Source organism: Narcine bancroftii, chromosome 3 (assembly GCF_036971445.1).
Source record: "Narcine bancroftii isolate sNarBan1 chromosome 3, sNarBan1.hap1, whole genome shotgun sequence".
Lineage (NCBI taxonomy): Eukaryota > Metazoa > Chordata > Chondrichthyes > Torpediniformes > Narcinidae > Narcine > Narcine bancroftii.
Window position 1 is genome coordinate 237,984,528 of NC_091471.1, and position 23,457 is coordinate 238,007,984.

General features: G+C 47.8%; 1 protein-coding gene across 3 annotated transcripts; it reads right to left on the minus strand.

The window, feature by feature from the left end:
• Window positions 1-227: 227 nt before the first annotated feature.
• LOC138756424 (forkhead box protein D2-like) lies at window positions 228-16,180 on the minus strand. 3 transcript variants are annotated; one of them, XR_011353063.1, is made up of 2 exons: window positions 10,659-10,987; window positions 228-501 (listed from the first exon to the last, which is right to left on the minus strand). XR_011353063.1 is itself a non-coding variant. In XM_069922921.1 (2 exons), the coding sequence occupies exon 1, from the start codon at window positions 16,058-16,060 to the stop codon at window positions 15,164-15,166; it is 897 nt and encodes a 298-aa protein (XP_069779022.1). In that variant the 5' UTR covers window positions 16,061-16,180; the 3' UTR covers window positions 228-501; window positions 15,145-15,163. The 3 variants fall into 3 exon arrangements, 2 of the variants coding, with proteins under 2 accessions (XP_069779022.1, XP_069779021.1); XM_069922921.1 differs by lacking the exon at window positions 10,659-10,987 and adding an exon at window positions 15,145-16,180; XM_069922920.1 differs by lacking the exons at window positions 228-501; window positions 10,659-10,987 and adding exons at window positions 11,190-11,453; window positions 15,145-16,180.
• Between the last annotated feature and the right edge of the window lie 7,277 nt (window positions 16,181-23,457).

The window sequence follows — 23,457 nt, forward strand, 5'->3', positions numbered from 1 at the left end:
CACCCAGACCAGGCCCTCTTCACTCTGCTGCCCTCGGGGAAAAGATCCAGGAGCCTGAAGGCGAGCACCCAGCGGCACAGGACAACTTCTTCCCCTCCGCCATCAGATTTCTGAATGATCAATGAACCCCAGACACTGCCTCATGTTCTCTTCTTTTATTTTTTATTGCAATATTTCCACTGTGACGCTGCCACAAAACAATGAATTTCATAACAATTAAACTCTGATTCTTCTCAAGAAAAATAAATGGTGAAAAAACACATCGTTGCTGCTCTCTTTACTTCTTGCCACTCAGACGGGCTCAGACTTGATCATATTATGTTTTAACTGGAAGACAGCTCACTGGAGATTCGTATTGAACGCTGGAAATTCTGCAGCATGTGTAGCATTTCTTGCCTTCCAGGATTTGCATTTTTAGCATGTTCATTTACAGAAGCTTCCCCGACTGTTTATAAAAATGACCTCGATTTCACCTCCACATTCGCAATAAAAATGCGAAAGCTGGGAAAGAAAAAGGTGATATTATTTACGATATCAAAACAGTCGAGTGACTCAACCCGTATTTTACTTCACTGAGTTCTATAGTCCACTATATTGGCTGTAAAGTCATTTGGGACGCCCCAAGATTGTGGAAAAAGGTATACTAATAAATCATTGGTTTTATTAATTTTGGCAATGTGGTGGCATAGACTGATAGATTCATTTATAATCAAAATTTTTATCTGACTTAGAAGACTGTTGAGAGTTACAATTTCCATAAAAGTTATTGGTAATTAGAAAATAAATATTGAATGTGATCTAACTGGTTTATAGAAGAACTGGCAAACAGTGTATAGAATGAACTGCAGTCAGGTTATAAAGTATCAGTGAAACAAACGCATGCTAATCCATTCAACCCTCAACTCTGGTGATGTCTTTGTGGAGTTTGCATGCTCTATCTGTGTTCCTGAGAGTTCTCTCCAGACACTCTGGCTTCTTTCCACATCCCGAAGACATGTTGGTTCATTGGGTAATCGTGAGTTTGACTTTGTATGAGCGGGTAGCACTAGAATCACAGGGGGATAGTTCATGAAACTTTGCGAGAAACAACAGGGCAAAGGGCAGGGAAAAGAACTGATGGCATGTTCTGAGGACTACTATGTGGACTCAATGTCCTCCAATATGAAAAAAATATTGTCAAGTCTATTGTAATCCAATCATACATGTACAACCCAACGAAACAGCGTTCTACGGCCTCGGTGAAAAACACGCAGACACACAACCAGACATAACACACATACAGATGAACAATACATATGCAGGACAAATATTTTATCTATAAAAATAAATATATAAATATTGTTTCATTAATATGAGAGTCTCGGAGAGTCAGTGCGAGCAGTTCCTTTGATCGTTCACCATTCTCACTGCCTTTGGGAAGAAGCTGTTCCTCAGCCTGGTGGTGCTGGCTCTGATCCTCCTGTATCTCTTGCCCGACAGGAGCAGTTTACGGTCCCGATTGCTGGTGCTGTAAAGGCAACTCGCTAACCGCTACGCCAAACAACATCCTTTCTATAATGAGGTGACCAGAGCTGAAAACAAGATTTTAAGTGTGGCCTCACCTGAGATTGTAGAGTTGTAACATGATTTCTCTACTCTTGAACTCAATCCCCCTATTAATGAATCCCAGCCTCCCATAAGCCTTCTTAACTGTTGTATCAGCCTGCATGGCAACTGTGAGAGATGTGTGGATTTGGATCCCAAGGTCCCTCTGTTCCTACATTCTGTTAAGTATTCAACCATTAACCCTGTACTCAGTCTTTAGCCTCTGTAAGAGTGAATCCCACTTCTTGGCCTTCCCTGTCAATTTGATTCCATCACATACCTGCCCGCCTCCCCACTGAAGCCCCGATCAACCTTTCCCTCCTTCAAGTTTATCTTTCACATTATACCGATATCTCTAACCTTCATACAGTCACGGAAAGCACAGCCAGGTGACTGTGGGAAAGAAACTCTCTTTGAAGCCAGTGCTGCGTCCATTCTCCCGATGGGAGAAGGGAACATTTCCAGGGTGTGGAGGGTCCTTCAGCAGGTTGACTGTGTTTCATGGGCAACAGGAGGTTGCAATAGATGAGGGAGGAGTCCAAGGAGGGGAATGAAACTCTGCAGATGTTGTGATTGTAGTAAAAACAGATAGAAATGGTGGAGGAACCCAGGCGGTGTCACAGAGGAGGTAAAGAAATATTACCGACGTTTTGGGCCTGACCCCTTCCTCAAGGAATAAGCCAAGAACAGGAAGGAGGTCAGAATAAAGACTGAAGAATGGGGGGGGGGGGGGTTGCGGGGGGAGTCCAGTCCAACAAAAGGTGTAAATTGGATGTGATAAGAGGAAAGATGAGAGTTGATTTTTGCTCTGTGAGAGGAGAGAGAAAGAGAGAGAGAGAGAGAGAAACATTTAATGTTACTGCCTTCTGGTTAGAGGCTGCCAGCCATTTGATGAGGAGTTGTTCCTGCATTTTGTAGGTCATCTCTGGTAAGTGCATGAGACCACAGACAGGCATGTCGGCAAGGGAATGAGACAGGGAATTATTTCAAAATCTCTAATTCATGGACTCTTCCCAACAAGTTTGCCTGGAATCTGATCTACATTCTCTCCATTTGCCCTCCTCTGTTGAGCACACTGACATTTGCTGTCTCCAGGTTCAGCAACAACCAATAGAAGGTTCACATCCTTTTCACCACCCCCCCCCCCTCCTTCCTTTCCACAATCTGTATCCTATGAGATGCTGGGGCTCATTAATCAGGGGAGTGATTTCAAGAGTCTAGAAGTCATGCTGCAAATCTCTAGTAAGACCTTATTACAGGAAGGACTTGGAAGCTACGGGGAGGGGGCAGAGGAGAGAAACCAGGATGTTGCCTGGATTGGAAAATAAGTCCTGTGAGGCAAGGTTAGCAGAGCTGGAACTTATTGGAGTGAAGAAGGATGAGAGGAGACTTGATAGAGGTCTAAAAGATTCTAAGGTGGACATTCATGGTGGGAATAGCAACCACTGGAGGATGTCTGTACAAAGTGAAGGGAGCGACGTTTGGGGGAGATGTCAGGGGTTTTTTTTAACACAGAGAGTTGTGGGCCCCTGGAATGCATTGCCAGGGGTGGTGGTGGAGGCTGGAACATTCAGGGCATTTAAGCTACTCTTAGACAGACACATGGATGGAAGGAAAATAAATGGAAGGATTCGGGTTTTTTTGGTAGGGATTTACAGGTCGGCATAACATCGAGGGCTGTAATGCTCTGTGTCCTATGTATCCTCCCACCAGAGTCTCTGATGCCCTTTGAATCACGGTTTATACCGCACCCCCATCAGCGGCCAAACACTGGTGTTTCTTCGACCTCGAGCCCCATGGATCAGGCCGAATGACTTGCATCCATCCCGCTAATCCTTCACACCCCATCAGAATTTACAAAGGCATATGGTAACTGGGGCATCTCTTCATGACCAGTATGCACACGATGGGCCGAATGGCTCCCCGTACCGTTAACTTATATCACATCTCCAATATATGTTTTCTACTGCCATGAACCCTCGACTCCGTCTCCCATGAACCCCCAATCACTCCTGCTCCACACATCCAAGATGAAAACTGCCCCGCACGGATCATGTTGGGAACGGGATGTTCCTTCGGGATTTCTGGGTTAGAAGCAGGGAAACAACCTCGGCATGACCCCACTTCTCTACCTTTCCATATGCGCCCTGTTTGGATTCTTAGAAACATTCTAGCATATAATTACACAGCTTTCCTCACCAGTAACTCACATCATAGGCGCTGTTTTTAAAACCTCGCAACTACCCCATGTCCCTTCTCCAGTTCAGGCTGCATAAACACTGATGGTCAAGCTGCCTTCTTTCCTCTTCCTAAAAGAATACGCACTCGATGAATCAAGTTTTATCCCAAATTACGATCCTAAATTGGTCTGTAATCGAACTCTAATCAAATATTTGTGCAAGTGGCCTTGTGCGTCCGTGTGTTTGTGTTTGTGTGGGTCGGTGTGTGTGTGTTTGTGGGTCAGTGTGTGTGGGTCCGTGTGTTTGTGTTTGTGTGGGTCGGTGTGTATGGGTCCATGTGTTTGTGTATGTGTGGGTCCGTGTGTGTGTCAGTGTGTGTGGGTCCGTGTGTTTGTGTATGTGTGGGTCGGTGTGTGTGTTTGTGGGTCGGTGTGTGTGGGTCCATGTGTTTGTGTATGTGTGGGTCGGTGTGTGTGTGTTTGTGGGTCGGTGTGTGTGGGTCCGTGTGTTTGTGTATGTGTGGGTCGGTGTGTGTGTGTGTTTGTGGGTCGGTGTGTGTGTGTCCGTGTGTTTGTATTTGTGTGGGTCGGAGTGTGTGTGTTTGTGGGTCAGTGTGTGTGCGTCCGTGTGTTTGTGTGGGTCGGTGTGTGTGTTTGTGGGTCGGTGTGTGTGGGTCCGTGTGTTTGTATTTGTGTGGGTCGGTGTGTGTGTGTTTGTGGGTCAGTGTGTGTGCGTCCGTGTGTTTGTGTTTGTGTGGGTCGGTGTGTGTGTTTGTGGGTCGGTGTGTGTGGGTCCGTGTGTTTGTGTTTGTGTGGGTCGGTGTGTGTGTGTCCGTGTGTTTGTATTTGTGTGGGTCGGTGTGTGTGTGTTTGTGGGTCAGTGTGTGTGCGTCCGTGTGTTTGTGTTTGTGTGGGTCAGTGTGTGTGTGTTTGTGGGTCGGTGTGTGTGGGTCCGTGTGTTTGTGTTTGTGTGGGTCGGTGTGTGTGTCCGTGTGTTTGTATTTGTGTGGGTCGGTGTGTGTGTGTTTGTGGGTCAGTGTGTGTGCGTCCGTGTGTTTGTGTTTGTGTGGGTCGGTGTGTGTGTTTGTGGGTCGGTGTGTGTGGGTCCGTGTGTTTGTGTTTGTATGGGTCGGTGTGTGTGTGTTTGTGGGTCAGTGTGTGTGCGTCCGTGTGTTTGTGTTGTGTTTGTGTGGGTCGGTGTGTGTGTTTGTGGGTCGGTGTGTGTGGGTCCGTGTGTTTGTATTTGTGTGGGTCGGTGTGTGTGTGTTTGTGGGTCAGTGTGTGTGTGTCCGTGTGTTTGTGTTTGTGTGGGTCGGTGTGTGTGTTTGTGGGTCGGTGTGTGTGGGTCCGTGTGTTTGTATTTGTGTGGGTCGGTGTGTGTGTGTTTGTGGGTCGGTGCGTGTGGGTCCGTGTGTTTGTATTTGTGTGGGTCGGTGTGTGTGTGTTTGTGGGTCAGTGTGTGTGCGTCCGTGTGTTTGTGTTTGTGTGGGTCGGTGTGTGTGTTTGTGGGTCGGTGTGTGTGGGTCCGTGTGTTTGTGTTTGTGTAGGTCGGTGTGTGTGTGTGTGTCCGTGTGTTTGTATTTGTGTGGGTCAGTGTGTGTGTGTTTGTGGGTCAGTGTGTGTGCGTCCGTGTGTTTGTGTTTGTGTGGGTCGGTGTGTGTGTGTTTGTGGGTCGGTGTGTGTGGGTCCATGTGTTTGTGTTTGTGTGGGTCGGGGTGTGTGTGTGTCCGTGTGTTTGTATTTGTGTGGGTCGGTGTGTGTGCGTCCGTGTGTTTGTGTATGTGTGCGTCCGTGTGTTTGTGTTTGTGTGGGTCAGTGTGTGTGTTTGTGGGTCGGTGTGTGTGGGTCCGTGTGTTTGTGTTTGTGTGGGTCGGTGTGTGTGTGTCCGTGTGTTTGTATTTGTGTGGGTCGGAGTGTGTGTGTTTGTGGGTCAGTGTGTGTGCGTCCGTGTGTTTGTGTGGGTCGGTGTGTGTGTTTGTGGGTCGGTGTGTGTGGGTCCGTGTGTTTGTATTTGTGTGGGTCGGTGTGTGTGTGTTTGTGGGTCAGTGTGTGTGCGTCCGTGTGTTTGTGTTTGTGTGGGTCGGTGTGTGTGTTTGTGGGTCGGTGTGTGTGGGTCCGTGTGTTTGTGTTTGTGTGGGTCGGTGTGTGTGTGTCCGTGTGTTTGTATTTGTGTGGGTCGGTGTGTGTGTGTTTGTGGGTCAGTGTGTGTGCGTCCGTGTGTTTGTGTTTGTGTGGGTCAGTGTGTGTGTGTTTGTGGGTCGGTGTGTGTGGGTCCGTGTGTTTGTGTTTGTGTGGGTCGGTGTGTGTGTCCGTGTGTTTGTATTTGTGTGGGTCGGTGTGTGTGTGTTTGTGGGTCGGTGTGTGTGCGTCCGTGTGTTTGTGTTTGTGTGGGTCGGTGTGTGTGTTTGTGGGTCGGTGTGTGTGGGTCCGTGTGTTTGTGTTTGTGTGGGTCGGTGTGTGTGTGTTTGTGGGTCAGTGTGTGTGCGTCCGTGTGTTTGTGTTTGTGTGGGTCGGTGTGTGTGTTTGTGGGTCGGTGTGTGTGGGTCCGTGTGTTTGTATTTGTGTGGGTCAGTGTGTGTGTGTTTGTGGGTCAGTGTGTGTGTGTCCGTGTGTTTGTGTTTGTGTGGGTCGGTGTGTGTGTTTGTGGGTCGGTGTGTGTGGGTCCGTGTGTTTGTATTTGTGTGGGTCGGTGTGTGTGTGTTTGTGGGTCGGTGTGTGTGGGTCCGTGTGTTTGTGTTTGTGTGGGTCGGTGTGTGTGTGTTTGTGGGTCTGTGTGTGTGCGTCCGTGTGTTTGTGTTTGTGTGGGTCGGTGTGTGTGTTTGTGGGTCGGTGTGTGTGGGTCCGTGTGTTTGTATTTGTGTGGGTCGGTGTGTGTGTGTTTGTGGGTCAGTGTGTGTGTGTCCGTGTGTTTGTGTTTGTGTGGGTCGGTGTGTGTGTTTGTGGGTCGGTGTGTGTGGGTCCGTGTGTTTGTATTTGTGTGGGTCGGTGTGTGTGTGTTTGTGGGTCGGTGTGTGTGGGTCCGTGTGTTTGTATTTGTGTGGGTCGGTGTGTGTGTGTTTGTGGGTCAGTTTGTGTGCGTCCGTGTGTTTGTGTTTGTGTGGGTCGGTGTGTGTGTTTGTGGGTCGGTGTGTGTGGGTCCGTGTGTTTGTGTTTGTGTGGGTCGGTGTGTGTGTGTGCGTCCGTGTGTTTGTATTTGTGTTGGTCAGTGTGTGTGTGTTTGTGGGTCAGTGTGTGTGCGTCCGTGTGTTTGTGTTTGTGTGGGTCGGTGTGTGTGTGTTTGTGGGTCGGTGTGTGTGGGTCCGTGTGTTTGTGTTTGCGTGGGTCGGGGTGTGTGTGTGTCCGTGTGTTTGTATTTGTGTGGGTCGGTGTGTGTGCGTCCGTGTGTTTGTGTATGTGTGCATCCGTGTGTTTGTGTTTGTGTGGGTCAGTGTGTGTGTTTGTGGGTCGGTGTGTGTGGGTCCGTGTGTTTGTGTTTGTGTGGGTCGTTGTGTGTGCGTCCGTGTGTTTGTGTTTGTGTGGGTCGGTGTGTGTGTTTGTGGGTCAGTGTGTGTGGGTCCGTGTGTTTGTGTTTGTGTGGGTCGGTGTGTGTGTGTCCGTGTGTTTGTATTTGTGTGGGTCGGTGTGTGTGTGTTTGTGGGTCAGTGTGTGTGCGTCCGTGTGTTTGTGTTTGTGTGGGTCGGTGTGTGTGTTTGTGGGTCGGTGTGTGTGGGTCCGTGTGTTTGTGTTTGTGTGGGTCGGTGTGTGTGTGTCCGTGTGTTTGTATTTGTGTGGGTCGGTGTGTGTGTGTTTGTGGGTCAGTGTGTGTGCGTCCGTGTGTTTGTGTTTGTGTGGGTCAGTGTGTGTGTGTTTGTGGGTCGGTGTGTGTGGGTCCGTGTGTTTGTGTGAGTCGGTGTGTGTGTGTTTGTGGGTCAGTGTGTGTGCGTCCGTGTGTTTGTGTTTGTGTGGGTCGGTGTGTGTGTTTGTGGGTCGGTGTGTGTGGGTCCGTGTGTTTATGTTTGTGTGGGTCGGTGTGTGTGTGTTTGTGGGAGTGTGTGTGTGCGTCCGTGTGTTTGTGTTTGTGTGGGTCGGTGTGTGTGTTTGTGGGTCGGTGTGTGTTGGTCCGTGTGTTTGTATTTGTGTGGGTCGGTGTGTGTGTGTTTGTGGGTCAGTGTGTGTGTGTCCGTGTGTTTGTGTGGGTCGGTGTGTGTGTTTGTGGGTCGGTGTGTGTGGGTCCGTGTGTTTGTATTTGTGTGGGTCGGTGTGTGTGTGTTTGTGGGTCGGTGTGTGTGGGTCCGTGTGTTTGTATTTGTGTGGGTCGGTGTGTGTGTGTTTGTGGGTCAGTGTGTGTGCGTCCGTGTGTTTGTGTTTGTGTGGGTCGGTGTGTGTGGGTCCGTGTGTTTGTGTTTGTGTGGGTCGGTGTGTGTGTGTGTGTCCGTGTGTTTGTATTTGTGTGGGTCAGTGTGTGTGTGTTTGTGGGTCAGTGTGTGTGCGTCCGTGTGTTTGTGTTTGTGTGGGTCGGTGTGTGTGTGTTTGTGGGTCGGTGTGTGTGGGTCCGTGTGTTTGTGTTTGTGTGGGTCGGGGTGTGTGTGTGTCCGTGTGTTTGTATTTGTGTGGGTCGGTGTGTGTGCGTCCGTGTGTTTGTGTTTGTGTGGGTCCGTGTGTTTGTGTTTGTGTGGGTCAGTGTGTGTGTGTGTGTCCGTGTGTTTGTATTTGTGTGGGTCAGTGTGTGTGTGTTTGTGGGTCAGTGTGTGTGTGTCCGTGTGTTTGTGTTTGTGTGGGTCGGTGTGTGTGTGTTTGTGGGTCGGTGTGTGTGGGTCCGTGTGTTTGTGTTTGTGTGGGTCGGGGTGTGTGTGTGTCCGTGTGTTTGTATTTGTGTGGGTCGTTGTGTGTGCGTCCGTGTGTTTGTGTTTGTGTGGGTCGGTGTGTGTGTTTGTGGGTCAGTGTGTGTGGGTCCGTGTGTTTGTGTTTGTGTGGGTCGGTGTGTGTGTGTCCGTGTGTTTGTATTTGTGTGGGTCGGTGTGTGTGTGTTTGTGGGTCAGTGTGTGTGCGTCCGTGTGTTTGTGTTTGTGTGGGTCGGTGTGTGTGTGTTTGTGGGTCGGTGTGTGTGGGTCCGTGTGTTTGTGTTTGTGTGGGTCGGTGTGTGTGTGTCCGTGTGTTTGTATTTGTGTGGGTCGGTGTGTGTGTGTTTGTGGGTCAGTGTGTGTGCGTCCGTGTGTTTGTGTTTGTGTGGGTCGGTATGTGTGTTTGTGGGTCGGTGTGTGTGGGTCCGTGTGTTTGTGTTTGTGTGGGTCGGTGTGTGTGTGTCCGTGTGTTTGTGTTTGTGGGACCGTGTGTTTGTATTTGTGTGGGTCGGTGTGTGTGCGTCCGTGTGTTTGTGTATGTGTGCGTCCGTGTGTTTGTGTTTGTGTGGGTCAGTGTGTGTGTTTGTGGGTCAGTGTGTGTGTGTCCGTGTGTTTGTGTTTGTGTGGGTCGGTGTGTGTGTTTGTGGGTCGGTGTGTGTGGGTCCGTGTGTTTGTATTTGTGTGGGTCGGTGTGTGTGTGTTTGTGGGTCGGTGTGTGTGGGTCCGTGTGTTTGTATTTGTGTGGGTCGGTGTGTGTGTGTTTGTGGGTCAGTGTGTGTGCGTCCGTGTGTTTGTGTTTGTGTGGGTCGGTGTGTGTGGGTCCGTGTGTTTGTGTTTGTGTGGGTCGGTGTGTGTGTGTGTGTCCGTGTGTTTGTATTTGTGTGGGTCAGTGTGTGTGTGTTTGTGGGTCAGTGTGTGTGCGTCCGTGTGTTTGTGTTTGTGTGGGTCGGTGTGTGTGTGTTTGTGGGTCGGTGTGTGTGGGTCCGTGTGTTTGTGTTTGTGTGGGTCGGGGTGTGTGTGTGTCCGTGTGTTTGTATTTGTGTGGGTCGGTGTGTGTGCGTCCGTGTGTTTGTGTTTGTGTGGGTCCGTGTGTTTGTGTTTGTGTGGGTCAGTGTGTGTGTGTGTGTCCGTGTGTTTGTATTTGTGTGGGTCAGTGTGTGTGTGTTTGTGGGTTTGTGTGTGTGTGTCCGTGTGTTTGTGTTTGTGTGGGTCGGTGTGTGTGTGTTTGTGGGTCGGTGTGTGTGGGTCCGTGTGTTTGTGTTTGTGTGGGTCGGGGTGTGTGTGTGTCCGTGTGTTTGTATTTGTGTGGGTCGTTGTGTGTGCGTCCGTGTGTTTGTGTTTGTGTGGGTCGGTGTGTGTGTTTGTGGGTCAGTGTGTGTGGGTCCGTGTGTTTGTGTTTGTGTGGGTCGGTGTGTGTGTGTCCGTGTGTTTGTATTTGTGTGGGTCGGTGTGTGTGTGTTTGTGGGTCAGTGTGTGTGCGTCCGTGTGTTTGTGTTTGTGTGGGTCGGTGTGTGTGTGTTTGTGGGTCGGTGTGTGTGGGTCCGTGTGTTTGTGTTTGTGTGGGTCGGTGTGTGTGTGTCCGTGTGTTTGTATTTGTGTGGGTCGGTGTGTGTGTGTTTGTGGGTCAGTGTGTGTGCGTCCGTGTGTTTGTGTTTGTGTGGGTCGGTATGTGTGTTTGTGGGTCGGTGTGTGTGGGTCCGTGTGTTTGTGTTTGTGTGGGTCGGTGTGTGTGTGTCCGTGTGTTTGTGTTTGTGGGACCGTGTGTTTGTATGGGTGCATGTATGTGTGAGCGAGAGAGTGCATTTGTGTGAGTCTATGTGTGCTCGTGTGTGAATGTTGAGAGGGAGAGAGAGAGTCAATGTGTGTTCACATATGTGTAAATATGTCTGTGGGGGCGTGAGGACGTGGCTCTGTGAATCTGCGTGTGTGTGGATTTGGGGGAGAAACAGATGCGGTCAGAGGGTCGGCCTACTTTAAACTACACAAATCCCCGTTCCATTCTGAACATGGTTTGGGGGGGGGGGGGGAGCCTTTAGATAGCCTCAACTCAAATAGTTTAAATACAGCCTTTTTACCAGATATACGGAGCGGATTTCCATCTCCATTCCCCTCTTCCGCAAGTGCCAAGTCAGCCGAGATCTAGTCCCCGTCGCCTTCCTCTTCGACAGAGGAACCTTTCATTTGAACGTTGGAAAATTGCTCGTTCTCTAACACCCCGGCTCCTTCCCCTTTCCTTCCCGAAATGAAGACGATCACCAGGCCAAACTTGGAACCAAGTTTCTAAACTCACACAAAACTTCACTGGGAATGCACGCTCAGATCCTGAAAAATGAGTTCATTAACAGGAAATTAAATTCTCCAATTGAAACATTCAAATCTAGGTAAGACAGGCCAAGGCATCTTTCATCCCGAACCCAGCAGAGACGGGGTATAAACCGGAGTGGCGATTTCATGTTGTTTTGCCATCCAAATTGAGGCGTCTGGGATCACTTATCGCCTTCCAAATGTCTGTGCGCAATTTGAATGGCAGATCTTTAAAATATGTGTTTAAATAAATCAGATACACTAAACATTTGACTCACACAATTTAATATTGATACGTTTTAATAAACATAAAAAGGCGTGTAAGGCTACGAAAATACCCCACACACGAAGAAAAATAATTTACACGGAACATTGCTTCTGGAAATGCTTTAGCTCCGAAAATAATTAAACAGGATTCCACTTGCGTTTCAGTTCTAATATTTACACAGGTTGGTGCACAGATGATTAATGAGTGGAGATCAAACCTGGGTTGGCCTCCCCCCAAAAAATCCCTTGGCCGATGTGCGTGGAGGCTGGTGCACTCTGCCTCGTTCGTCCCCCGGCTCCTGAAAGAAAGCAGGACAACACTGCTATTGCGAAACCGGACCTTCGGATGGAGTTCACTCTGGCAAATCACAGCAAATGCTGCAGGAACTCCGCCGGTCCCGCAGCGTCCAGGGGAGGGAAAGATATATCACGGACGTTTCGGGCCTTTCCTCCAGGAAAGAAGGCGATACCTCAGGCCCGAAACGTCGCTAATATATCTTTCCCTCCCCTGGACGCTGCCCGTCCGGCTGGGCTCCTCCAGAGTTTACTGTGAGCTGACGACAATCGCAGCGTCTTCAGACCTCCGTGTTTTACTTCACTTTGGCAAAGGACGTCCTAATGTTCTTCCCAATTTCTTTTCGTCTGTTAGCGAGTTAATACATGTTTAGTTGCATTTCCCTAGCGAAGTCTCCCCACCTGGACATTCTGTCTGGATCATTTCTGTGCGGATAAACAGGACGGTGGGTGAAATTAATCACTTCCCTTCACTTGGACAGAGTGGCGACTCTGTCTGCCTTAGTGGGTAGACAAAAGTTACACATCCTAAATGTAGTGTTACGTGACCATAAATGGAACCTTGACTTTTACCACCGGGAACTCGAGCCAGGTAAAGCCTCCTTGAATTCCCCATCAAGGACAACACGCCGATTGCACCCGTACCGAGGGAGGCAGCGGGTTGTCGGACGGAAAACTGCAGAATGATCACTCGATTCTAGCGAAGTGTCTCTCCGGCAGGCCATCGGCGAGTGTAACGCAATTCTCACTGCCGCATATATTTGTTCTGGAGTCACTGGACAGCCCGGCAAAGTTGGGGTGGGGGGAAAGGAATGTCTTAAAAAGGAACAAGAAACAGAATAACGTGCATGAGTTATTTTCTGCAGGTCCACAAACTGCGGGAGGGGGGTGGGGGCGATTGTTGTGAAAACAGAGTGCGGCCCCACAGCGCCCAGACACTAGATACACAGGCTGAGCCCTTCTTCAAGGTATGAGGGCTTGAGAGCAGCAGGGGATACAGATGGGGACCAGTGAGAGAGGTTCCCTTCGAAGAGAGGAGGAGAACTTCTTCAGGGTCGGCATCCCTCGAAGAGTTCACAGTGGAAGGGGTAACTCTCTGGTCACACGCTGACTGTCATCCTGGAGTGGAAGCGATGGATAGATCCTCTGACAGGCGAGGGGAATTTCTTCCTGTCTCTTAAAGGGCGCTGACTCGTTGAATGTTTTAAAGGCAAGGCCAGGTAGATGTTTGACTGGTGCCCCCCACCAGTCAAACACCAGGGGGGAGCGGGGCAGGTGTGGAGTGGCCGATCCGACTTCCAAATTTGTGTGGAGGTCCGTTTGTGCTCAATTACCCAATTTAACAGATAATCTGAAGAGAATTTCCTCAGCTTGTTCGCTGCGTGAAGTTGATGGGGTTTAATGGTTTGATTGTCCGGACAACGTATGAAGCCCATAACCTTATCTTTGCTGTAGAAAGCCCACAGTTTCTCCAGTATTGTGTTTTTTCTGGAAGTCATCATCCCTGATGAAGGGCCTGGCCCGCTAAGTCCCGCCAGCATCGTGTGTGTCAGTAGATCCCTCCTTCGTTTTAACTAACAATTGGTACAGGAGGTAGTGAACTGACTCCGTCCCCAGCGAACCTGCGTTCGCATCTGCTAAAGATTCGTTGGCTTTTGCCTCAAATTAACTGAATGAGGACGAAATGTTCACAGCGCATTTAAAAAGCGCGTTCATGGCTCTCTCGCTCAAACTTGAAACAGCGTGGCCAAAATAAACCCCTTTTTAAAAAAGACTCTCACAAATGTCTACAGATGTACTGTGGAAGCATTCTGACTGGTTGTGAACTCGGCCAGCGGCATCACGGGCACCAGACGACACTCCATCCAGGACACCTACAAGTGGCGGTGTCTTTAAAACAAAAGCCGCCTCCATCCTTAAGACCCCCACCGCCCAGCCCGTGCCCTCTTCACTCTGCTACCATCGGGAAGGAGGTACAGGAGCTCCCAGCGGCACAATGACAGCTTCTTCCCCTCCACCATCAGATTCTTGAACCACGGGCCCTACTTCACCTTAACTTCTTTTGCACATGTTTATTTATTTTTAAAATGTAATTTATCCTCATATTTGCACCCGCAACCCTGCGCAAAACAACGAATTTCGTGACGTTATTAACAATAAATGTTGATTCTGCCGATTCTTCAGTAATTCGACTAGTTAACACATTTTTCTATGTATTTCGAAATCAGATTAGAACATACATAGAATATCACAGCACAGGAACAGGCTTTTCTTTCTGTCCCGAGCATGTTATCCAAATCTAACTGAATCTCTTCTCCTTGAACCAGAGAGATAGCCCTCGGTCCTCTTCATCTTTCCCTGTTTACCTAGACAGAGATGTGGAAGCCGTGGAGAGGGTACAGATTTACCAGGATGTTGCCTGGATTGGAAAATTAGCTTTACGAGGCAAGGTTAGCAGAGTTGGGGCTTTTTTCTATGGAGTGAAGAAGGATGAGAGGAGACTTTATAGAGGTCTACAGGATTCTGAGAGGCATAGATAAGGTGGACGGCCAGCGCCTTTTTCCCAGGGCGGGAGTATCAAAACACCAGAGGACGTCTGTATAAAATGAAGGGAGGGAAGTTTAGGGGTACGTTTTTACACAGTTGTGGGAACCTGGAATGTCTTGCCATGGATGGCGGTGAAGGCTGGAAAATTAGGGGCATTTAAAAGACTCTTAGATAGAGACATGATGGAAGAAATATAGAGGGTCACGGGGTAGGAAGGGTTTCGTATTTTTGGTAGGAATATATAGGTCGGCACAACATCGAGGTCCGAAGTGTGCTACACTGTTCTATGTTCCATGTTTCTTAAATATTGCTATTGTATCTGCTTCCACCACAACCACTTGTGGCCACAAATTCCACAGATTCACCACCCTCTGCCTATAAACTCACTGACAAGAAATCTGTTTGGAGGACTGAAATTAAATCAAAATCTGTTCTTGATACCCGGGAGAGCGGGATTCTCAGCGTGTTGTGGAATCGCTGGTTCTCGGGACATCTAAGAGTTGCCATCCTCTTCTCTTCAGGTTTGAGATGGTTGAATGTCAGTGACACGGGAACTATGTGTCCAATTGGTTCCACAGAGCCGGAAAGAAACTGTGCGGTCGGGAGTCTGACATGGTTTACAGCCAGTTCTTTGCTCGGGGACTGGTGATTGTAGCAGGGGAAAAATTATGAATTTGGAATAAAGTGCCGGAGATATCCTCGCGGAATGTACGAGAAATAAATAAACCAAGAATGTTGTGGTTTGAATTTAATTAGAATTCACGTTTAAAACAATATAAATAGTTTTTGTTTGCTGCGTGTCGTTATTTTTAAATGAAGCTTTTAATTTTACTAAGTACAAAAGACTATGAATGGGAGGTGGGTCCCTCTTTCAAACCCAAAAGGTAGAAAGGGAATTCTATCCAACAGACGAAACAAAGGAGATTCCGGTGGATGTAGTTTTGATGTGGATTCCAGTCTCCACCAAAGTTGTCAGCCAGGTTGGAATTTGCTATATTTTAGAACCAAACAGAACAGCCGCTTTGGCCCATCTAGTTTGTGCCTAGTCCCACTGACCTGCACCCAGTCCACAGCCCTCCGTACCTCTCCCATCCATGTACCTGACCAAACTGAGCCTGTATTGGCCGCGGAGAGGTTTAAACGTCTTACCTGAGTGCCCAGAGCTCCCTCAATAATGACGGGTGCTGAGTTGGATTATTTTGTTTGCAAAGTTCGCTTCTTGCTGCAAATGGTCATAATTTATGCCTAACACGCTGTGCGGAGGGGAGAGGAGAGCGGAGATCACCGGCAGCACGGGAACGTGTCCTGTCCTTGAGTAGAGTGGAGGAGAAGCGGACCCCAGCATGCTGTCTATGGAGAAGGTGGGGAGGGGAGAGAGGGCTTCGACCTTAACAGTCGGCTGAGCAGGGGAAGCGGGGCTGAGAGGTGGTTTCCTGGTCAGCCCACCCCCTTGGATCAGGGCGGAGAGCGAGGGGAACGAGCCGGTCGGAGGCGGAATGGGGCAGTGGTGATGGAAAGCCAGCGGCGAGTGCCCCGTGTTCGGGACCTGGAGGTGGTAGCCGTATGGTCGGTAGGCGAACCCGGCGATGAAGGTCCCGTGTTCGGCCAGCACTCCCATCTGCTGCCGTTTGAAACGCTTCCTCCTCCGGAGGAAGCTGCCGTTGTCAAACATATCGGCCGAGTTGGGGTCCAAGGTCCAGTAGTTGCCCTTGCCGGGGTTCCCCGGCTCCCGGGCCACCTTGACGAAGCAGTCGTTGAGGGAGAGGTTGTGGCGGATGGAGTTCTGCCACGCTGGGAACTTCTCCCTGTAGTAGGGGAACCTGTGGCTGATGAACTCGCAGATCTCGCTGAGGGTCAGCCGCTTCTTGGCGCTCTGCAGGATGGCCATGGTGATGAGGGCGATGTAGGAGTAGGGGGGCTTCACCAGCGGCTTCCCGATCGGTGCCTTCCCTTCCACGGCACCGCCAGCCCTATCCGGAGGTATCCAGCTCTCTTCGCCCACCCCATCGGTGAGCGTCTCCTGCGCAGCCAGCGACCTCCCAGTCATGTCCGAGGCGAGAGTCATTGCAGGAACAGGGAGCCGACCCCCAACCTTGGGCAGAGAGCCGGGCCAAAATGCCGAGCCATGGGCAACAACAACTCGCTCCTTGTCCCTCTACCCAGCAGCGAACTGTGCAAACAGTCCTCCCCCACTTTAAATGCCCCCGAAGTGTCCGCCGGCGGGGCCGTGACGTCGGCCGGAATGCGGAGCCTCGGGGGGTGGGGGACCCGGCTGCCAATCAGGCGCTGCACCCAGACCTGGTTCTCTGCAACCCCCCCTGAAACTAACCCACCAACCCTAACAAACACCTCCATTACACTCCCCACTTCCCCAGATCCCCCACCCCCACAGCTAGAAAGAAGTAAAACACGAAAGTCTGCAGTCAAGGAGCTGATTGTTGACTTCAGGAAGGGAAAAGCAGAGGTGTACGATCCATTGGGGAGATCAGAGGTGGAGAGGGGAAGCAAATTTCAATTCTTGGCAATCTCGGAGGGTCTTTCCTGGACCCAACACACTAATGGCATCGAGAAGAAATCACGTCAGAGCTTCTACTTCCTCAGGAGTTGTGGAGGTTTGGTTTGACACCAGAAACCCTGGCAAATTTCTACTGATGTGTGATGGAAAGTGTGTTGACCAGCTGCACCACTGTCTAGTATTGGGACACCAATAACCCTAGTATAAAGCAAAATGCAGTGGACACAGTCCAGGGCATCACAGGCAAAACCCTCCCCACCATCAAGAACCTCTACTGGAAGGTTGCCTTCAGAGAGCAGCAGCAATCATCAAGGATCCACACCACCCAGCACATGCTCTGTTCTGGCTGCTGCCATCAGGAAAGAGATGTGGCACCACCAGGTTCAGGAACAGCTGCTCCACCTCCACCATCAGACTCCTCAACTACAAACTCAATCAGGGACTCATTTAAGGACTTTTGCACTTTATTGATTTTTCCCCTCTGTATTGCACAGTCAACACTCGCCAAGGCAAATAGCGCCTTTGGAAGACTACACAAAAGAGTCTGGAAAAACAACCACCCGAAGAAACACACAAAGATCAACGTGTACAGAGCCGTTGTCATACCCACGCTCCTCTTTGGCTCCGAATCATGGGTCCTCTACCGGCATCACCTACGGCTCCTAGAACGCTTCCATCAGTGCTGTCTCCGCTCCATCCTCAACATTCATTGGAATGACTTCATCACCAACATCGAAGTACTCGAGCTGGCAGAGTCGGCAAGCATCGAATCCATGCTGCTGAAGACCCAAATGTGCTGGGTGGGTCACGTCTCCAGAATGGAGGACCATCGCATTCCCAAGATCATGTTCTATGGCGAGCTCTCCACTGGCCACTGAGACAGAGGTGCACCAAAGAAGAGGTACAAGGACTGCTTAAAGAAATCTCTTGGTGCCTGCCACATTGACCACCGCCAGTGGGCTGATATTGCCTCCAACCATGCATCTTGGCGGGCAGCAACCTCCTTTGAAGAAGACCGCAGAGCCCACCTCACTGACAAAAGACAAAGGAGGATAAACCCAACACACAACCCCAACCCCAACCCACCAATTTTCCCTTGCAACCGCTGTAACCGTGCCTGCCTGTCCCGCATCGGACTTGTCAGTCACCAACGAGCCTGCAGCAGATGTGGACATACCCCTCCATAAATCTTCATCCGCGAAGCCAAGCCAAAGAAGAAGAAAATTGCACAGTCGGTTTGTTTACATTTCTTTATTTGCTACAGGTAAAGGTTCCATTATTGTCACATTTAGAATGTAAGTATATGAAATTCTTTAACTTTGTCTACCTTAAGGAAGACAGAGCATTGCCGCTTTGTCCAGTGCCCCTCACTTAAATGAGGCCCCAGTGAGGAACTAACTCTTGACCCATGGTTGACAAGGCCAGTCCTCTAACCACTGAGCTCTTGGAGCCTCTACAATGTGTAAGTAATGCACAGAGTTTTTTTTACACTACCAATAAATGGTAATTCTGCCTGGCCCAAGGGAAAAAAAAATCTCGGGATTGTATGTGATGTCATGTATGTTCTCTGACAATAAATCTGAAATCTGAAACCTGAAGTACTTTGCTTGAAATACAAATGTAAAACACAATGCTGGAGAAATTCAGCTGGCCAAACAGTGTACTTTAAGTAGGTATGAGGTTTATGAGATACATAAACAGTATTGACTGCTGATCTCGCCACATCTCTTGAAGACTTTGGCCTGCTGAGTTTCTCCAGCATTGTGCTTTTACTTCACCCACTGCATTTGCAGATCTTTGTGTGTTACTCTTGCTTGAAATACAATATATTTTATACCCCATGAACATATAACATGGGACAACATTTTTTTCCATAAGATTTGTTTCTTTAGAGAATTGAGGATGATGACAGACAACTTCAAGTTGAACACAAAGATCATTTCAGATTTTTTTGTATCATAATCAGAATTTATTGTCATGAACATGTCACAAAATGTGTTGTTTTGCAGCAGTATCACAGAGGAAACATTTATATAAACCACATTACAAAATGAATAAAAAATATGCAAGAAAAGTTAAAGTAAGATAGTGTCTAGTTCATTGATCATTCAGAAATCTAATGGTGGAGAAGACCGTCACTGAGCTGCTGAGTGCTTGTCTTCAGACTCCTGTACCTTTTTACCAATGGTAACAGAGTGAAGAGAGGATGGAGGTTACTTGAGGATAGAGGCTGCTTTTTTTAAGACACCACCTCTTGTCTTAGATAGAGTGAAGGCTGGTGTCCATGACCTCGCTGGCCAAGTTAACAACCCTTTGGAGATTTTTCTTGTCCTGAGTGTTAGCACCTCTGCACCAGACAGAGATGCAGCCAGCCAGAATGCCCTCCACGGCACACCTGTGGAAATTTTCCAAGAGTCTTCCATGACATACTGAATCTCCTCAGACACTTCACAAAGTCTTCTTCCTGACGGCTCGTGTAGGAAGTTGGAGAATTTTTTTTCAAAAGGTTTGCTTCTTGAAAAAAGTTGATTATACTAGACAACTTCAAGCTGAACACAAAGATAATTTCAGATTTGCTGTATCATGTAGGAAGTTGGAGAAACATTAAATTAACATTGCGTGAAAAAATGTTTTGCCCCTGATTTTCGTTTGTACTCTGCATCTGATGCCTCTTGTGTCAGTGTCCAACAATAATCGACTGGTATTGATGATTCTAATAGCCCCGATCCCGCTTTTCCATGGTCACAAGGTCCCGGTGAAACCTTTCACCATGACTGCACCAGGATCAGCAGGGAAGACGTCCAAGTGTGAATGCAGAAAATGAACTTTCAATGACATGTCGCTCTTCATGGTTTTGTCTGCTTGAAGTAGACAGGAAATTACAAAAATAGATTATATCTTAAACATGCTATGTGATAGGAAATCTTTAAGCTGATTTTCGTGATCAGCGGCCCAAAATCTATAAAATACACCCAAAGAAAGTGTTGGGGAAGCAAAATCTTCGTTGTCCCATGTTCTTTATATCCCGGTGGTGAATTTGAACAAAACGACAGCTCGATTTTCGCCGTTTCCTTCTCCACCTTTTATCTGCCCCCATCCTTCGCCGCGAATGCAGTTCCCGGAGACACAGTCGCTCCACACCAGAAAGTTCTCCGCGTTTCGCACCGAACTACTGTGTAACTTATCGCATTAAAACTAGAAGCAACTTCGACAACCAACTCTGAAAACACGTTCAAAGTTTGCAGCGGTTTGTAACGGACAAGAGCTCGGACGAGGCCAGAAACTGGAATAGATAAAGCACAAAAGCATTTTCGACATTTAATTGAGAAATCGAGCCAACAACATGCAGATTTAACGACAGGAAATGTGAAATTAAACGACCCAATCTGGCTCCAATATTCCAGGACAGAGAATACAGCAGGCAGTGGTGACATTCGTTTGTTCCACAACACAGAGCTAAGTCGTGTTGGAAGGGACGTGCCTGGCTGGCTGCAGAAGGCAGGATCCCGCGGTCAGACCTTCCCCGGGCCGTACCTGCACCCTCCACCGGTTGGGTTCAACGCATTGGAAGTCCCAAGGACTCTACCTTGTCGCTGTCCGGAATCCCAGGGCTGGGAGCGCTCGGGTGCATTTGGAGAAATGTAACTTCTCCGTTGGCCGCCGCCGATAGTTAAATGTACAATAGCTGACACGGACACAACGCAGGTGGGGAGAGTGGCCGCGATGTCGGAGATGATGGTGGTTCCGTGCACTGCGGGCAACATGAACCCATCGCTGAAATTCCTTCCTTCGGTGAACATCGTTTTAGTTGAAGCGGATTTCTCGGGATTAGTTCGGCGGCATTTATGCCCAATTACAACTGTCTCGTTTACCTGTCGTGTCCCGTCACGCTGTCCTGAAACCTTTCATCAACATTGTTCGGTGTCCACCTGACCTTCCAGCTCTTCTCCAGGTACTGCTGCTTGGAATTCTTTGCACGCTATTGAATTGTTAGGTTACAATGGATATTTTTGGGTGCATTCTATGGATTTGGGGTTGCTGCTCAGTAAATTCGGCACGTGGACGTCTTCCCTGCTGATCTTGGTTTAGTCAATGATGAACATGGTGAAAGGTTTCACCGGGACATTGCGACCGTGGAAAAGCGGGATCAGGGCAACTGGAACCCATCAGTGCCTGCCGACTATTGCTGGACACTGACACGAGGGGCATCAGATGTTGAGTACAAATGAAAATCAGTGGCAAAACATTTTGAGGTCAGTTGAACTAGGGCAATGTGCCAGTATCTTTATGTGATTTAAACATGCTAAATTCTAAGTTAATTTAATGTTTCTCCAACGTGATACAGCAAATCTAAAAATATCTTTGTGTTCATCTTGAAGTTGGCCATCATAATCCCCGTTATTTTTCAGGAGGCAAATCTCTTGTGGAAACACTGTTGACCAGTGTAATTGGAGTATTTCTAAAGGTTTAGCCCTGGTCAGAGTAAGTAACCCAATAAAAAGCAGAGAAGAGCCCATTTGTGGAACTCATCAGAAGAACAGACTCATCACATGATGGTCAAACCAAAGTGAATGAATGTGGGAATGTGTGCTACTTTCAGAATTAACTATTGAGAAAATAATGACTTTGCATTGTACTTATAACCCCAGTAGCTTAACAATGTTTTCTTCCTGATTTAACTACAGCACAGGGGAGAAATTGCCTCATTATTATTCCCGTCCACCTCTGTGCTTATGCAATGCACAAGTTCCCAACCACCCGTCTTCATCTGATTCTATCAAAGTAAACTTCTTGTCTTAAATCTTTGCAATTCCTCCTCCATGCATCAATGCTTCTGATACCCCCCTGAGGCAGAGAACCACGTTCCCACCACTCCTTGTTTCTGTGGAATTTCCGATTGGATTTATCACTTGTATTTATGGTACTGAGTTTAGTTTACACCCTGTGGAGGTCCACTCAATTTTGTCACGGTCTCTATGTTCTCCGACTTTTTGAAAGTTTCTCATCTTTTGTTGGTTCATCTTGCTTTCTTGACTTTCTCTTTCTCCCAGATTTTCCACAAATTTAAGGGCAGCACAGTTAGTGTTGCGGTTAGTGTACAGCACTGACAATTGGGACCGGGTTTCAAATCCAGCACCATCTTCTTGCAGGAGTTTGTACGTTCTCCCCGTGTTTGTGTGGGTTACCTCTAGGGGCTCTGGTTTCCTCCCACTCTTCAAAAACATTTGGGTGGTGGGGTTTGTAGGTCAATTGGGTGTAAATTGAGCGGCACGGGTTCGTGGGCCGAAAGGACCTGTTACCTGATGTATGCCTAAAGTTAACATTAAAATGTAAATCAAACACTGGATGACAAGGATATTTCGTTGATGCAAATGACCCCATCACATTCTAATCAAACATGCAAATGCAACAAAGATTGCTGCTGGGTAATTCCCAAAATGGTGAGATCTGGAGTCGAAGAATTGCAGCATATTACAACACTAAAGGGAGCAGGTAAATCGATTTTACCTGCATCAGGACACATTTCTTCTTGTACTCACTACCACTGTGAAAATTTATTCATCCATCATTTTATATTTGTTATCTCTTTTTCCTTGTGGTGACTTTTATACAATTGTAGATGGTGTAAGTTAGGTTCCTGGCTGTATCTGTATATTGTATTGTACTTATGTATATGACAATAATTTCTCATCTCATCTGACATTTAACATACACACAAAGCCATCAATATCATGATGGTAACCTAAAAGACATTACTGTAAGAATCATTGGAATGTGGATAATTTACATTAATTTTCTCTGCAACAAAACATAGTATCTGTCTTTAATTCAACATCATTTAATGCAACTTAAATAACAACCGAAGGCCACAAAATACTAGTAACTGCAATGTCCATGCATTTCAGAAACAATCTTAAACTCATCTCACAGCCCACTACCTCCTGTAATGACTGTACAGACATCCATTTGAAGATATACAGCCTCTGGCTAAACCACTCCATGTTGCAAAATACCCTGTAATCCAATAACTTCATCCAGATGTGGCAGGCCAATCTCTCTCGCCTGTGATGCTCAGTCCTCCACTGAGGTTGCCTGAGATATGATACAGTTACTCTGGCTCAGTGACAAGACCCCACCCTGAAACAACCCTGAAAGTTTTGTCTGCCAGCGAAATCCTTCCACCGGTTTAATCAGCTGTAAAGGCTGTGCAGAACTTTAATCATCTTTAAATGTGTAACAGTTTAAAAAGCTATTAAAACAGAAGTAAATAAATAAAACAGCTTTTAAATATCAAAAAGTAAAATAAACTAAAACCACTTACAATTAAAACATTTAACTAAAATTAATGCAGGGGTAGGGTTCATTAGTCGGGGGACTGAGTTCAAGAGTAGAGAGGTCATGTTGTAACTCGACAAATCTCTGGTGAGACCACACTTGGAGTATTGTGTCCAGTTCTGATCACCTCATTACAGGAAGGATGTGGAAGCTACAGAGAGGGGACAGAGCAGATTTACAAGGATGTTGCCTGGATTGGAAAATATATCTTTTAAAGCAAGGTCACTCTAACTAGGGATTCTCTCTTTTGAGTGAAGGATAAGGTGACTTAATAAAGGTCTACAAGATTCTGAGAGACATAGATAATGTGGAGAACCAGTGACTGTTTCCCAGGGCAGTAATAGTAAACACCAGAGGATATCCATACAAAGTGAGAGAGGAAAGTTTAGGGGAGATGTCAGGGGAATGCCATTTACACATTTACACAGGAAATTCCTGGAATGCATTGCCAGGGGTGGTGGCAGAGCAATGGGGCATTTAAGAGACTTTTAGACAGGCACATAGATGGAAGAAAAATAGAGGGTTAAGAGGTAAGAAGGGTTTCGTATTTTTTTTGGTAGGAATATATAGGTTGGCACACATCTTGGGCCAAAGGGCCTGTACTATGCAGT

What these genes read in the sequence shown, in the direction of transcription:
- LOC138756424 (XM_069922921.1), bottom strand. Translation starts at nt 16,060, where the DNA reads ATGACTCTCGCCTCGGACATGACTGGGAGGTCGCTGGCTGCGCAGGAG.